The 14,555-nt window shown below is 41.3% G+C and overlaps 1 protein-coding gene across 3 annotated transcripts in view; it reads left to right on the top strand.

The window, feature by feature from the left end:
* The first annotated feature begins 1,057 nt into the window (after positions 1-1,057).
* DNAJC13 (DnaJ heat shock protein family (Hsp40) member C13) overlaps positions 1,058-14,555 on the top strand; it is a 123,951-nt gene continuing 110,453 nt past the window's right edge. The window contains exons 1-2 of one of the 3 annotated variants that reach the window (XM_064587774.1): positions 1,058-1,275; positions 3,581-3,686. In XM_064587774.1, the coding sequence (XP_064443844.1) occupies positions 3,646-3,686 (41 nt within the window). In that variant the 5' untranslated portion in view covers positions 1,058-1,275; positions 3,581-3,645. The remainder of the gene's footprint in view (positions 1,276-3,580; positions 3,687-14,555) is intronic. The other 2 variants (XM_045903785.3, XM_045903786.3) reach the window with 2 other exon arrangements.

Genomic DNA, 14,555 nt, shown 5'->3' with positions numbered 1-14,555 from the left:
CAACTTTAACCCTCATAAAATAATGTGTCCATGCAATTCACCCCCATCCGTTTTTTGAACTTTGCAGCAGAATCATTCATTTTTGAACTGTGGTCTTTAGAATTCAGGTCTGGGAGAGGAGACTGTAAGAACTTCCATAAACTTGCTCACCGGTAACACACAATGTCCCCTCTTTTCTCTAACCTGACGCCCCACCTCCAGCTCCTACGTGTGTTCAGGGAGATGGTACTGAGGGAACAGACTATGGAGTCGGACTGTTACGGTTCAAACACCAAGTCCATTACTGTGGGGAAGTGCCTTAATTTATCTGCAAAACGAGGACAATTCCTACTTCAGAGCTGAGGTTTAACTAATGTAAATAAAACCCTTGGCACGTGGTCAGCAGACAATAAATGGAGCCATCAGTATTATCTTCCTGGCGTTCCCATCGACGACAAGCCGTAGCCATCTCCCGGGCCTTAATCTTGGCGACCTCCCAGACCAACTAAAATTTAAACCCTCAACTGTCATTCTGCAAGTCTTAATCGCGGTGAACCTGCTGGCTCGCAATGCAGCCAAACCGGGTGGCAGGCTGAGCCTTCCTTCGGATTGCCTCGCGGATATTCCACGGCATTTGAAGTCCGGGGCGAAGCTGGGGAAAGGCTTCAAAAGAGGACTTCAGGGGACGAACAGTGTAAAGAGCTGGGACGCAGCACCGTCGCCCGCAGGACTCAGAGCCACCCGCCAAGGGGCGTGACCTTAGGAGAACAAGCCGGAGGGGCGTGGCTCCCCCCGCGAGCGGTCCGCCTCGGCCCTGCGTGGACTCCGGCGCCGACGGCCGGCCGCGTCACTCGGCGCATGTGTAAATTCTGGGGGCGGGCGGGCCGGTAGAACGCGGAACTTCTGGGAAAGAGGGCGAATGGGACGGGGAGAGCCGAGAAATGCACGCGGGGGGTGGGGCGGGACAGAAAGCGGAAGAGTTGAAATCAGCTGACCGGGTCTCGTGACAGCCTGGGCGGTGGCGACGCAGGCGTATTGGAGCGCGGTTGCTGAAAGCCTGGGCGAAGATGGCGGCCTCCAGAGCGAGCCTCTGAGAGGCAGAGGGAGGAGGCGGAGGGGGCGGGGAGGCCGGGCCGCCGCGGCACCAGGAACCCGCGGCAGCGGAGCTACAGGGCCCCGAAGGGGGAAAGGGGAAGTGGTGAGGGGGAGGAGGCCGGAGGGCGCCTCATCTCACTCCGGACGCAGAGCCGGCGGCGGGAGGAGCTCGGGCTGGAGCCTCTCCAGCCTCCCGCGAAGGTAAACCGTTCCGGGCACCGGCCTCTGGGGCTCTGCCTCATCCCCTCCCCACGCCAGGGGGACTTGGGGGGGCTAAGGACAGGAAAAAAGAGGGGTGGTGTCTTGGTCGCCGCAGCCTCCAGCTGCTAAGGAAAGCAGATTACCCTCCCCCAAGGCTGCTGGTCTGGTTCCTCCCGTCGGATTCCCCCCTGGCTCCAGGTGACATTATCCCTGGGCGCTGCCTTGTTCAGCCCCACCCCTCTTTTTCGGATTGTTTTTCCGTTTTCTAGCCACCATGGTCCCCAGATTCCCTCTGTACATCCTTACCCCACACACCCCTTACTCCCCTCTGGGCTCCGCCCTCAGGATTACCTTCCAGCTTCCTAGTCTGAACACACTTTGTGCTGGTTGCCGGCAACTCTTGTTTCCTGGGGTCCGCGACCTTCCTTCCCCCCCACGTCCGGTGTAGACTTTGACTTTCTTTGCTTAGCTTTGTTTCGTTTCCTTTGGAGATGGGGAGCACCCGCGTCGTTTCTTCTCCAGGCTCTCCCTTTTCCAAAATCAAGTTTACCCCCCAGGTTTTTCCTTTCCTGCAGGGGAGCTTATTTTCAGTGGCCTTTCCTTCACTGCTGTGATTTTGCCTCTGAATGTGGCCTTTGGAGTGGGTGAAGTAGGACTCAGACGCTCAGTGAAGTGGCGGTTAAACGCAGATTTGACTTATTAGACTTAAGAAGAGTGCCTTCTCTTAAACCGTCTTATTGTAGGGTGTTCAGTTACCTACTCTTGTCTTCAAATTGTTTTCTTTATCAGTTGATATTTTCAGATTGTTTCCTTTATCAGTTTTTTCCCAGGGGGGGTAAAAAATCTCCCCGTAATGAGGCTATGGTCTCCCAAAGTAATGATTTCTCTCTTCCCTTCTCTGCTTTTCCCTTTTACCCTACTGTGATTTCTTCTGAACAGGAGGGCCTAGGCCTGATGCTTTTACCTCCTCTATGAAGGGCTTTACAGTGTTGGGTTATTTTGAGCCTCTTGGAGTGTAATGTCTTCGCGAAAAAAATTTCAGAATATTTCTTTAGGCTCTGCCCCAGTGACTGTCTTTCTTGCTGTATTTTCTTTTTTACTTTATGGATCTGATCGATTTCTAGGTTTGAAAGTACTATCTGCTGAATTTGAGGAAATTACAGAGGTCGGGTTTTGTAGTATATTATCAGTATTCTGTGAGTCTATGGAAATATGAAATAGGATTTGCCCTAAAAAGTTAAAAAAAAGGGAAATTTGAAAAACTCGTCAGCAACTCGCTATCCGAAAAAGACTTGATTCACATTTCTTTGGTTTCTGGAAAGTGCTATATTGTTTGACTGAATTTGGCATATAACCTAAAACCTTGTTAACATATTAAATGTAATATTAAACAGTGTTTAAGCAGCTATATCTCAGACTTGGCTTTTGCTATTAATGTCACAATGGGGCATAAATCCTGTTTAGAAAATGTTACACTGTATTCCCAGTTTGAGAACAGGAAGGAGAACATATTAAGGGAGGAAAAGAATGGTCAGAGGGTTATTAAGAGAGGAATGTCAGGAACCTTAAGTCTATAGTCCAGTTCATGGAAAATACCACCATTTGTATTCCACTGGGAGGCAGTGGATGTTCCTCTTTTTCTAAAGTGACAGTAAATAGGCTAAACCCAATGAACATTATCAATGCAAAAGTTACGGAACCATGGAAAACAGGAGTTATTTGTAACAATTTAGCTTTATCCACAAATAGAAGGTAGTTGCTGAGGTGGACTATAACAATGCTGGCTTTATTAAATTTGTAAAAAAGGTTGATAGTGGAAGCTGGTTCTCAATAGATACTAAATTACAGTTGAAATAAAAGATCTGTTTTAACTAATTTGGCTCCGTCCTTAACCAGTTCTGTTTACACAGGTGATTTTCATTGCACTTACCTTTTCCCCCGCTTCTCTGAGGTACTTAAAACTAGTAAAATAGAAGCAAGGCTGTGCAGGTAAACTATAGCAAAGATTTGGTTGCTAATAGTTTCAGGCCTAAATGTTGACTGTAATATTTAGCAGTGGTTAAAGGGGAGTTGTTTTGAAAGAAATCCTTTAAGTCAGTGTTTCTCAACTTCATTAAACCCAATAAAGACTCCCTTTTTATTCCAAACAATTTGTAACACCTGCTCGATTATTTGGAGATAGTTTTTAAATAATATAACCACCTTCTGACTTTGGTCCTGGGACAAAAAGAAGATTTGCTGTCACTGTTGCACCAAAAAAGAATGGGACTCACTTTAAATTCTTGACTTTTTTTTTTTTTTTGAGCACTGTTAAAGAACCGAGGTCACCGAGCAAACCGTTGGCCAATCTTTTAAGATGAGAGGGTATACATGAATTCAGTGTCACCTTCATTGGACACAACTGGATACTGGTAAGAAGAGTTCAGCTAGAATAGCTGACAAGTTGATGAAGGCTGAGTGCACCTTCTTCCAAGCTCTTTCTCTACAAACTCACTAGGCACTGTTAGAAAAGATTGGAAAGAACCCTGGGGAGTGTCTGTTGTGGTGCTGACCTAGAGGAGGGGAAAAGCAGCAGAGCTTTCAAGAGGGGCACAAAACTCTGATTCTTTCTCTGTCTCTTTTATGGAACAATAACCTTAATCTGTGAAGGGAAGGGCATCTCTGCTGGCCCCTTGGTTAGCATTCACTGAGCTGGGGCAATGCAAGAAAAGGGGAAAGAATCTCCTCTGGGAGGGGCACTGAACTTAAAACTGCAGCCAGGAGGAACAAGAAGATCACACCCCTGAGATCCAGGGGTATAGTGTATGCCTAAGACTGAACCTTAATCAGAACTACAATGATTCTATCTCCAACCCCCTGCCACTATAAGAAGTTTTGAGTAACAAGTGAATGCAGAATATTACTAGGAATAATATCATGCAAAGAGGCACAGCACAAAGAATCGGATAGACATGCTGTAGTAAACCATCCCCCACCATAGGCACCAGCTATTCTGTAGATTTTTGAAGCCTGGGGTACATTGAGAATAACCATAGCAACAGCAAATCATAAATCCAGCCCAACTCCTAAACAGATTAACACAAACCCTGCGCTAAAGACCCAGCAAAGAAAAGATGTGTCCATTTCCAGTCACAAAAATTATTTACCGCAATCTCTACTCTTCTATACGTGTCCAGCTTTCAAACAAAATTTATAAGGCGTACAAAAAGGCAGAGAAAGTTCCCTAGAGAAAGCAATCATCAGAAGTACACTTAGATTAACATAAATGCTGTTATCTGCTAGGGAATTTAAAATGACTAATATGTTAAGTGGATAACATGCAAGATCAGATGGGTAATTTTAGCTGATAGAAACTATAAGAAAGAATCAAAAGAAATGCTAGAGGTATTATTACACAGTAAAGAAATGAAGAATGCTTTTGGGCTTATCAGAATTGACATAGCCAAGGAAAGAACCAGTGAAATTATAAATGGTAGAAGAAATTTACCCAGCTGACACAAAAAAAAGTTAAAACACCCTAGAGCTTGGGAATAGTATTAAACATTTTAATATATGAATGATTAGAATCCCAGAAAAAGAACAGAGTAGAAGAAATATTAAAATGTTTGAGGAAATAATAGAAAAATTTCCAAAATTAATGTCAGACATCAAACCACAGATCCAGAAGCTTAGAGAACACCAAGCAAGATAAATACCCCCACCACCACCCGCCCCCCTGCCAACTCAGAACACACCTTGACATTATATTTAAACTGAGGAGGTAAGTAAACAAAGGACAGAGAAAATCTTGAAGGTAGCCAAAGAAAAGAGAAACCTATACAGAGGGACAAAGAGTTAAAGCAGAGAAACCATGCAAACAAGACAGTCGAGTGACAGCTTTAAAGTACCAGAAGAAAAAAACAGCAAAAATATTTTTCAAAAATGAAGACAAAATACAGACACTGTCAAACAAAAGCCAAGAGGTTCAAAAATATAATCTCTCCATTTACATGATAGGTACATTCCTAGAAAATTATGTGCATATTAAACTCTGCAAAATGTACTTTGTGATTTATATTTAATACAGAATTAAAATTGGGATCAGTTATAAATAGGTTTTTACCTATGTTAATGCTCAGTTGGATATTTGAAAGTCAGTTGAGGGTAGTTCTTCAACCTGTGGGACTGTCTTGTACATTGAGGGGCAGTTAGCCCCATCCACTAAATCATAGTACAGTAGTCACCCCTTGTTCACTTTTCATAGTTTCTTTTACTTGAGGTCAGTAGCAGTCCAGAATCAGATGATCCTCAAAAAAAAAATAAAAAAGTTCAGCGGTCTCCTAATGCTGTATCACATTTGCCTGTGCTATTTACCTCATATAATCTCATCGCATAGGCATTTTATCTCAAATCAAAAGAAGGCTGAGTGTAGTGCAGTAAATTTTGAGAGAGATCACATTCACATAACATTGCAGTATATTGTTATAATTGTTCTTATTTACCGTTAATATGTCAGTGTACCTAATTTATAAATTAAACTTTATTATAGGTATGTACATACAGGGAAAGAGTCTATATGGGATTTGGTACTATGTGGTTTTAGGCATCCACTGGGGGTCTTGGAACACATTTCCTGTGGATAGGGGGGACTACTTTAGCGTTTCTCTATTTTTTTTTTTCCTTAAGATTTTCTTTATTAGAGAGCATGAGTGGAGGGGAGAGGGAGAAGCAAACTCCTCACTGAGCAGTGATCCTAATGCGGGGCTCGATCCCAGGACCCAGGGTCCAGGACTTGAGCCGAAGGCAGACCCGTAACTGAGCGAGCCGCTGGGAGCCCCTACTTTAGTGTTCTAATCATAGTGCCTTTAAAATTGTAGTCAGTGGTTTTCAACACATTTTTCTGCTTCAGTAGTTTTCACATGCTCAGCACATGCCAATCAGTAACATCTCTTAAAGTATGGAGTGATTTCTAATTGTGGGAACTCCTTTGAGAATCACTGATTTGGGAATATTTTTGTAGTGAGTAACTTAAATCAACATGGTTGTGATCATCTTTACTAACTTAGACTAAGTGTCGTTCAGTAAAATTTTATTTTATCAATAAAGAGAAACATAATTTGCTAGTAGTTCTTTCACAGGCTCTTTATTCAACAGCCTGCATATTTGAGTTTTACTTGCACTTCTAGTGGACTGCTTATGGAGAGTAGTGATCTCTAAAACAACAGAGTTGGGCGCCTGGGTGGCTCAGTCAGTTAAGTGGCTGCCTTTGGCTCAGGTCATGCTCTCAGGGTCCTGGGATCGAGTCCTGCATCAGGCTGCTTGCTTAGTAGGGAGTCTTGCTTCTCCCTCTGCCTCTCCCTCCCCCCTGCTTGTGTGCGTGCGTGCGCGTGCGCTCTCTCAGATTTGAGAGGCAGATTTTTTTTTTTTAAGATTATTTATTTATTTGAGAGAGCGAGAATGAGAGAAAGAGTGTACATGAGAGGGGGGAGGGTCAGAGGGCGAAGCAGACTCCCCACGGAGCAGGGAGCCCGATGCGGGACTCGATCCCAGGACTCCAGGATCATGATCAGAGCCAAAGGCAGTCGCTCAACCAACTGAGCCACCCAGGAGCCCCTCAGATAAATCTTAAAAAAATAAAACAATGAAGTCTACATTCAATGGGATTTTATTGTTGCAGCGTTCTAAGTTGCCCTTAGAAGTAGGCCAAACTGCCTAAGCGGTGTTCACATTTTTAGCGCATGGCCATTGGTGATGCCTCTATGAAGTTGATGAGTAAAAATTTGATCTGTGATGAACAGATCAAAAACAAAACCCCAAAGCAATCTAAAATAATTAAATTTTTTTTTAAAGATTTTATTTATTTATTTGACAGAGAGCGAGAGAGGGAACACAAAAAGGGGGAGTGGGAGAGGGAGAAGCAGGCTTCCCGCTGAGCAGGAAGCCCGATGTGGGGCTTGATCCCAGGACCCTGAGATCATGACCTGAGCCGAAGGCAGGCGCTTAATGACTGAGCCACCCAGGCGCCCCTTAAATGTTTTAATTTTGTCAAGTATAGTTGCCAGAACATAAAGGAAGGATTGATAAGGTTATGAATATAGGAGATTTCCCCTAATATTTCATAAATCCTATGCTAATTATAGTAAAATTTAAATTCTTATACATGGATTTCAGACATGTATTCCTTAGTCATCTAGTGCTATGAGGTTTCTCTCCGCCTCAAACTTCTAGTTAAGATACAGAATGTATTTTGGATGTTTACCAAATCTTAAGAGTAGATAAAGCCATTCCCTCCCCCAACCGTAGATGTGCTGGGTTTAATTTTAAAAGTGTAATTTTCCCTTTTTTTTTTAGTTAACTGGTAGATTTGAGGTGTTCTGTAAGATCTGAAGAACTATGGCAGAGTTAGGAATAACAGGAATATTTCAGAAAGAGCCAAAGGAGAAACCTACATGTTGCTGTTTTGTGTTGGGTGAAAGGGAAATTGTAGTAGCCTAAGCTCCTTGTCTTTTAATAGTGTGTTTGCCTATTAGGATGCTTACTATAAAACTTCCTCTAAGAAGAATTTGTAATATGCTTAGGAAATTTAGTCCTCCATTATGCATTCACTACAGTGATAGAAAAAACAGCAACAAGTTAAAACATGGCAATTGAAAATCTCTTACCGGGCGCCTAGGTGGCTCAGTTGGTTGGGCGACTGCCTTCGGCTCAGGTCATGATCCTGGAGTCCCGGAATTGAGTCCCGCATCAGGCTCCCTGCTCAGCAGGGAGTCTGCTTCTTCCTCTGACCCTCTTCCCTCTCGTGCTCTCTCTCTCTCATTCTCTCTCTCTCAAATAAATAAATAAAATCTTTAAAAAAAAAAAAAGAAAATCTCTTACCTATTAGGGTCTATTTAGTGTAATAGAGGAAGATTATTTAGTACCTGTTCGTGAGCTAAAGAAGAGCTTATTGAACTAGAGCATTTTGTTCTTGCAGAGCCAAGTTAGCTTCAAAGATAAAATAGAAATTAGGTCTAAAAATTTTCAGGAATGTGTACAAACAAACTAAATGATCATTAGCATCGATTTCATAGGATTGCTTAAATGAACACATTTGTTTGGGTTTTTTAGGTGAATATTCAGGGCTGTTTTTAAGTTTTGTTTTTTTTTGTTTTTAAGTTTTGGAAAGGAGAGTCATAATCATGCATCTTTCTTAGAAAAAAACTTTTTGTTACAACAGCTAGAGGTCTATTTTGTGAGAAGAATTATTCCCTCGGATGACATCAGCATACATGTGATTAAAATGTAAAGACGTATTCTTTTTCAATATTTATATTGCATAGGAATGGCCAACAAAATTAACTACTGTGATATTTATGCTTGCCCCTCCCCCAATTAAGATACTATTAAAAGTGTTTCTTCAGATTTAGGGGTTGCTTTTGAGTTTCCCTTGCCCTTTTATTTCATGAATATATATCTGATTTCTAATTGGAAAGGAATGGATTTTTAAAGAATGGGGAGATGGATCTTAGATTATTTTGCCCTACCCTGTGGTGGTGGAAGTATTTAAAAGTTCATTTTGATGTGGCAGACAAGGTAAAGGTTCAATATTATAACTTCTGGGCAGTTATTTGGAGATAAGATTGTCAACTGAAATTTGTACTACTGGATTTCTTCTCCAACCACATTTATCTCTGGAGTTCGTGGGTTCTTCAGCGCTTTTAGAAAGCTAAGTTAGGATGTATTAAAACCTTACTTTGTGATCTATTTTATAAGCTGTATATTTATTTTTTTAAAAAGATTTTATTTGAGCGAGCAGGAGCATGAGCAAGGGGAGGGGTAGAGGGAGAAGCAGACTCCCCACTAAGCTGAAGGCAGACCCCTAATGACTGAGCCCCTTTATAAGCTGTTTGAAGACCCCTGTACACGGGCACCTGGGTGGCTCAGATGGTTGGGCGTCTGCCTTTGGCTTGGGTCATGATCTCCAGGTCCTGGGATAGAGCCCCATGTCAGGCTCCCAGCTCAGCGGGGAGTCTGCTTCTCCCTTTGCCTCTCCCCCTGCTTGTGCTCTCTCTCTCTCTCTCAAATGAATAAATAAAATCTTAAAAAAGACCCCTGTACAGTAGGTATTATACACATTACACATACTGATTTGTTACTTATTTAGAAGGAAATGCTTTTGCCTCTACTTGTGTTATATATTAAAACATGAAGCTGAAAATTAAAAATTAAAAAAGAAGGGGTGCCTGGGTGGCTCAGTCGTTAGGCGTCTGCCTTCGGCTCAGGTCATGGTCCCAGGGTCCTGGGATCGAGCCCCACGTCGGGCTCCCTGCTCAGCTGGAAGCCTGCTTCTCCCTCTCCCACTCCCCCTACTTGTGTCCCCTCTCTCACTGTGTCTCTGGCAAATAAATAAAATCTTTAAAAAAAAAAAAAATTAAAAAAGGTTAAAGTTCATATCAGTTTCCCCCATACACAGCACATTCTAAGACAGTCTAGTTGTAACTTTTTAATCTGGGTAAAAATTAATGTTCCATTAACTGTTTATATTTTGTGCTCGCTTCAGCAGCACATCTAAAACTGGAACGTTAACTATTTATATTTTTACCTTTTATTTGAAACAAGTAGCCAAGTGATGTAATTCACTCAGATTTTGAATCCAGTTACAAATAAATGTAGGCCTTTAAAAAGCTAGTATTAAGGGATTCTCTCTTTGGTTATTACTCAAGATGAGCCTTTGCCTTAGCAGTGGTCTCCTTCCCCCTGCATTTTTAATAGGATATAGCTGTATGAGGAAATATTAAGTTAATAAATTAGTTCCTGTATGGGGCACCTGGGTGGTTCAGTTGGTTAAGCAACTGCCTTCGGCTCAGGTCATGATCTCAGGTCCTGGGATCGAGCCCCGCATCGGGCTCTCTGCTCAGTGGGAAGCCTCCTTCTCCCTCTCCCACTCCCCCTGCTTATGTTCCCTCTCTTGCTGTCTCTCTCTCTGTCAATTAAATAAATAAGTAAAAATCTTAAAAAAAAAAATAAATTAGTTCCTGTCATGTGACCTATACCATATTTTCAGGTGTAGTGTCACAGTGTAGCAGAAAAACAGCATTTCTATAGGCGAGCTTGGTCAGAAAATAAAGGTAAATGCAATTCTCCCCCCAAATAAATTTTTCATCTACAGCCAAGTTGAGAGAACTTTACATTACATACATACTCGTATACTCATCTCCAAGATTTTCACATTAACATTTACTAGTTGCTTTATCATATATCCATCTTTCTATCCATCTTATTTTTTTAAAATATTTTATTTATATGATAGAGAGTGCAAGCAGGGGGAGCAGTAGAGGGAGAGGGGGGAGCAGTAGAGGGAGAGGGAGAAGCAGGCTTCCCGCTGAGCAGGGAGCCCGATGCAGGGCTCGATCCCAGGACCCTGAGATCATGACCTGAGCCCAAGGCAGATGCCTAACCATCTGAGCCACCCAGGCACCCCTATCCATCTTATTTTTTAATGCATTTCAGGACAAACTCATGTTTTTAATTCATTATTTGAGAGCAGAATTCTTTGTTACAGACTCAAAGTGTAAAAATTAGTATCTCATCTGCTCTCTCCAAGTTGTTTTAATTGTGTAAAAATTAGTCTCGGTGGGTCATGCAAAATGTGCTTTAAAGGCACATAGCGTTTATTAAAGCCATTTCCTTCATTTATTCACTAGTGTATCACATACATGGTCCCCAACTTAATGATACCTTAACTTAAAATCTTTCAACTCTATGATGGTGTGAAAGTGGTATGCATTCAGTAGAAACCATACTTTGAGTGTTGAGTTTTGATATCTTCCCAGGGTAGTGCTATGTGGTATCCTACTCTCGTGACCACGGGCAGTGGCAGCGAGCCGCAGCTCCCAGTCAGCCATGCCGTCACAAGAGGGAACAACTGATAGGCCTAGAACCATTCTGTTTTTCACTTTCCGTACAGTATTCAGTAAATCACATGTGCTACTCAATACTTTGTTATAAAATAGGCATTGTATTAGATGATTTTGCCCAACTATAGGCTAATGTGTTCTGAGCACATTTAAGGTAGGCTAGGCTAAGCTATGATGACTGGTAAGTTGTGTATTAAATGCATTTTCAGCTTACAGTGGGCTTATCAGGAGGTAACACCATAGTAAGTCAAGGAAGATCTGTATTTTTCTGAGTATACACATTCATCTCTGGATAAATGAGGGCTTTGTTTTTACTTAAACACAAGACTTGCACATACACTTAGTTTTGCTCTGTGTGCAGATTCTTTTGCTTACAGCTTGGCTATAATCTGTCTGGGTGTCTGTGGTGTTGAGGCCATTCAATCTGTTTTTTTGTTCTTAGTATCAATTTGGTGTAGACTTCTGCTTAGTGGACTCTCAAATCCTGTGGTTTTGTGTCAAAATCGTATCTTCTGAAAGATCGGTCTCATTTTATTCATAAATGGTCTTAAATGGATTGCAGTTTTACTGCCAGTAATAAATTAGAGAATGTGAGAACATTAAATGTTCGAAAGCATGAAGCAAGGGAATTCACTGAATAGGGTGAATCTAGCCAAAATGCCTGTGTTGCCCTGAATATGGCTTTTTAACCCTTGGAACAATTCTCTCAAAAGAACAAACTGCAAAGTTGCAAAAAAGCTCTGTTGGTGGTACAATAATAAGGTATGGAACGAAAACAGGTGAAGCCAACTTAAAAAATTGGAGATGCTTTCTGTGTGATTTAGTTACAAAGAATATGTAAATTTGTGTTTTGCTCATCAAAAAAAGGGTAGGTCTTTGAGAATTTGAAGTGGGACACTATTGCAGGAATGAGGGAGATGAATTATTTTTCTTTAGATTTTATTTATTTACTTGAGAGAGAGCAAGCGGAGTGCTCGTGAGAGAGCGCGCGCACGGGGGCAAGGGGTGGGGAGTGATGAGAAGCAGATTCCCTGCTGAGCAGGGAGCCCGACACAGTGTTCCATCCCAGGACCCCAGGATCATGACCTGAGCCAGAGGCAGACACTTAACCGACTGAGCCACCCAGGTGCCCCGAAGGAGATGAAATTTAAGCAATAATGAGTTTGAACAGATAAATTCTTGTTAACTTGAGTACGTCTTAACAACTGGCAGGGTGGCAAGTGTTGATGCAGCTGCTACCAAGATCTCATCCAACAAGTTTTACATTTTTTTAGTTGGACAGTTCATTGCTATTTAGAGAATGTGCCTATAAATGACTGTTATTGCTGTTACCTGTTTGATGCTTGAGCTGCTTGATACTAGAAGTTTTGCATATTTTTCATCACTATTAATGGGAATTATGGTTGCCTAAGAGTTTTTGTCTATGAGCAACAATTTTAGAAACACTTTTGGAGCTTATTAAAGAAATATGTAAATATTAATGGAGAAATACATAAATATTAAATGGACCATAGATTATTTGTAGGGAGTGAAGTTCTTTTTTCCAAAAGTTTCTCAAACCATAGTTAATTTGTAGATATCAACAAATTTAAAAATATTATGTTGGTTTCATGTAAAGAGATACTTCTAACAAGTGAAATTCCAAATGCGTAAGTAGGGGATTTAAAATGTAGTAACATTGACTTGAAAAATGATAGTATTTTATAGGAAAAAGTTGAAATAAAGAGAAGCTTAAATGTCAGGTTATAGCTGACTTAAGATAATTTTTAAATATTTCATCTATCATGATTACCTTAACCTGTCTCATGTATTTATTCCTTTTTATTTTTTAAATTTCACTTATTTATTCATTTATTTTTGAGAAAGCAGGTGTGTATGCGAGCAGAAAGGTGCACAAGTTGTGGGGGAGGGGCAGAGGGAGAGGGAGAATCCCAAGCAGGCTCCACGCCCCCGTGCAGAGCCTGAAGTAGGGCTCTATCCCATGACTCTGAGAACATGACCTGAGCTGAAATGAAGAGTCGGACTTGACTGAGCCACCCAGGTGCCCTCATTTATTTCTTTTAAAAACCTTTTTAGGTGGGGCGCCTGGGTGGCTCAGTCGTTAAGCGTCTGCCTTCAGCTCAGGTCATGATCCCAGGATCCTGGGATCGAGCCCCGCATCGGGCTCTCTGCTCGGCGGGAAGCCTGCTTCTCCCTCTCCCACTCGCCCTGCTTGTGTTCCTGTTCTTGCTGTGTCTGTGTCAAATGAATAAATAAAATCTTTAAAAAAAAAATAAAAACCTTTTTAGGTAAGATAAATTGTAAGGAATAAAATAACAATGGATAATAAAATAATGACACCCTCCTATATTCAACCCAGCTTAAGAAATATATATTGCTATAGTTATTTTTGAATGAGCAGGTGAAAACTGAATACCGATTAAAGCAATAAAACACTATACTTTTGAAGGTAGAAATCCTAGCTGATATTCTTTGGTGATATACATTGAATAAATAGTACAAGGATTGAAATTAAAAGATAAAAGATTTAAGATTAAGTAATTTAAAAATTTTAACTTTCCCACCTGAGACACCTTAAGAGAGATACAGGGCCTTGTAAGCCTGAAAGAGAGGTAATCAATCATAGATATGAAACAACTATTTCATATCTAGGGTAGTATGTTTAAAGTACAGTAATAACTATTGATTGCAGTTACTATTTTTGAGTGCTTATTCTGAGCCAAGCATCACACTCCGCCTTTATCTCATTTAGTCCTCACCAAAGCCTTTTGCTACAAATACTGTTCTCTCTCTTTCATAGATGAACCGTGATTCTGAGAAGTTAGGAAGCTTTTCTTCAAGGTCATGCAGTCAGTAAATGGCAGTTATTACTAATCTGCCTTCAACCATACGTAACATTTTAAAAATTTGTCACCCTTACTTACCTTGATGATAGATTGAAATTAAAACTAGTTTAGTGTGTATATAGCTTTTTGTGCTAGTTGTTAGTTACATTTAGTGTGGTCTGGTATCTGTGCTACAGGGAGCTATTTCAAGGTTGTGTTACAAGATTAAGTCATCACTTCAACGCTGTGCTTGGAGGAACCCCAGACTTGCCTTCACTCATTTTCCAGTGGTTCTCTTGAAGTTCTTCCAAGTCTCACTTTGAATGATACATAGTCCGTACAGAATATTCTTATCCTATTTCTTCTGCATTTTTCTGATATTTGTGTATTGCCATTATCCACTAGTGCGTTATTTGTGTGTCCAGGAGTATCCTCATGGTCTAAAAGAGTTAGTGCAATTTCCAGACCAGTTGCCTTTTTATTAGATGAAATGACTGCATCACAAAGTGGTTGAGGTTTTGACAATATAAAATAGCTTTATCTGGGGCGCCTGGGTGGCTCAGTTGGTTAAGCGACTGCC

This window comes from Mirounga angustirostris, unplaced genomic scaffold (assembly GCF_029215605.1).
Source record: "Mirounga angustirostris isolate CCGP_5_RB_7025 unplaced genomic scaffold, mMirAng1.0.hap1 SCAF_1, whole genome shotgun sequence".
NCBI lineage: Eukaryota > Metazoa > Chordata > Mammalia > Carnivora > Phocidae > Mirounga > Mirounga angustirostris.
The sequence above is the reverse complement of the archived record's forward strand: the minus strand, read 5'-3'. Positions and strand labels throughout refer to the sequence as shown.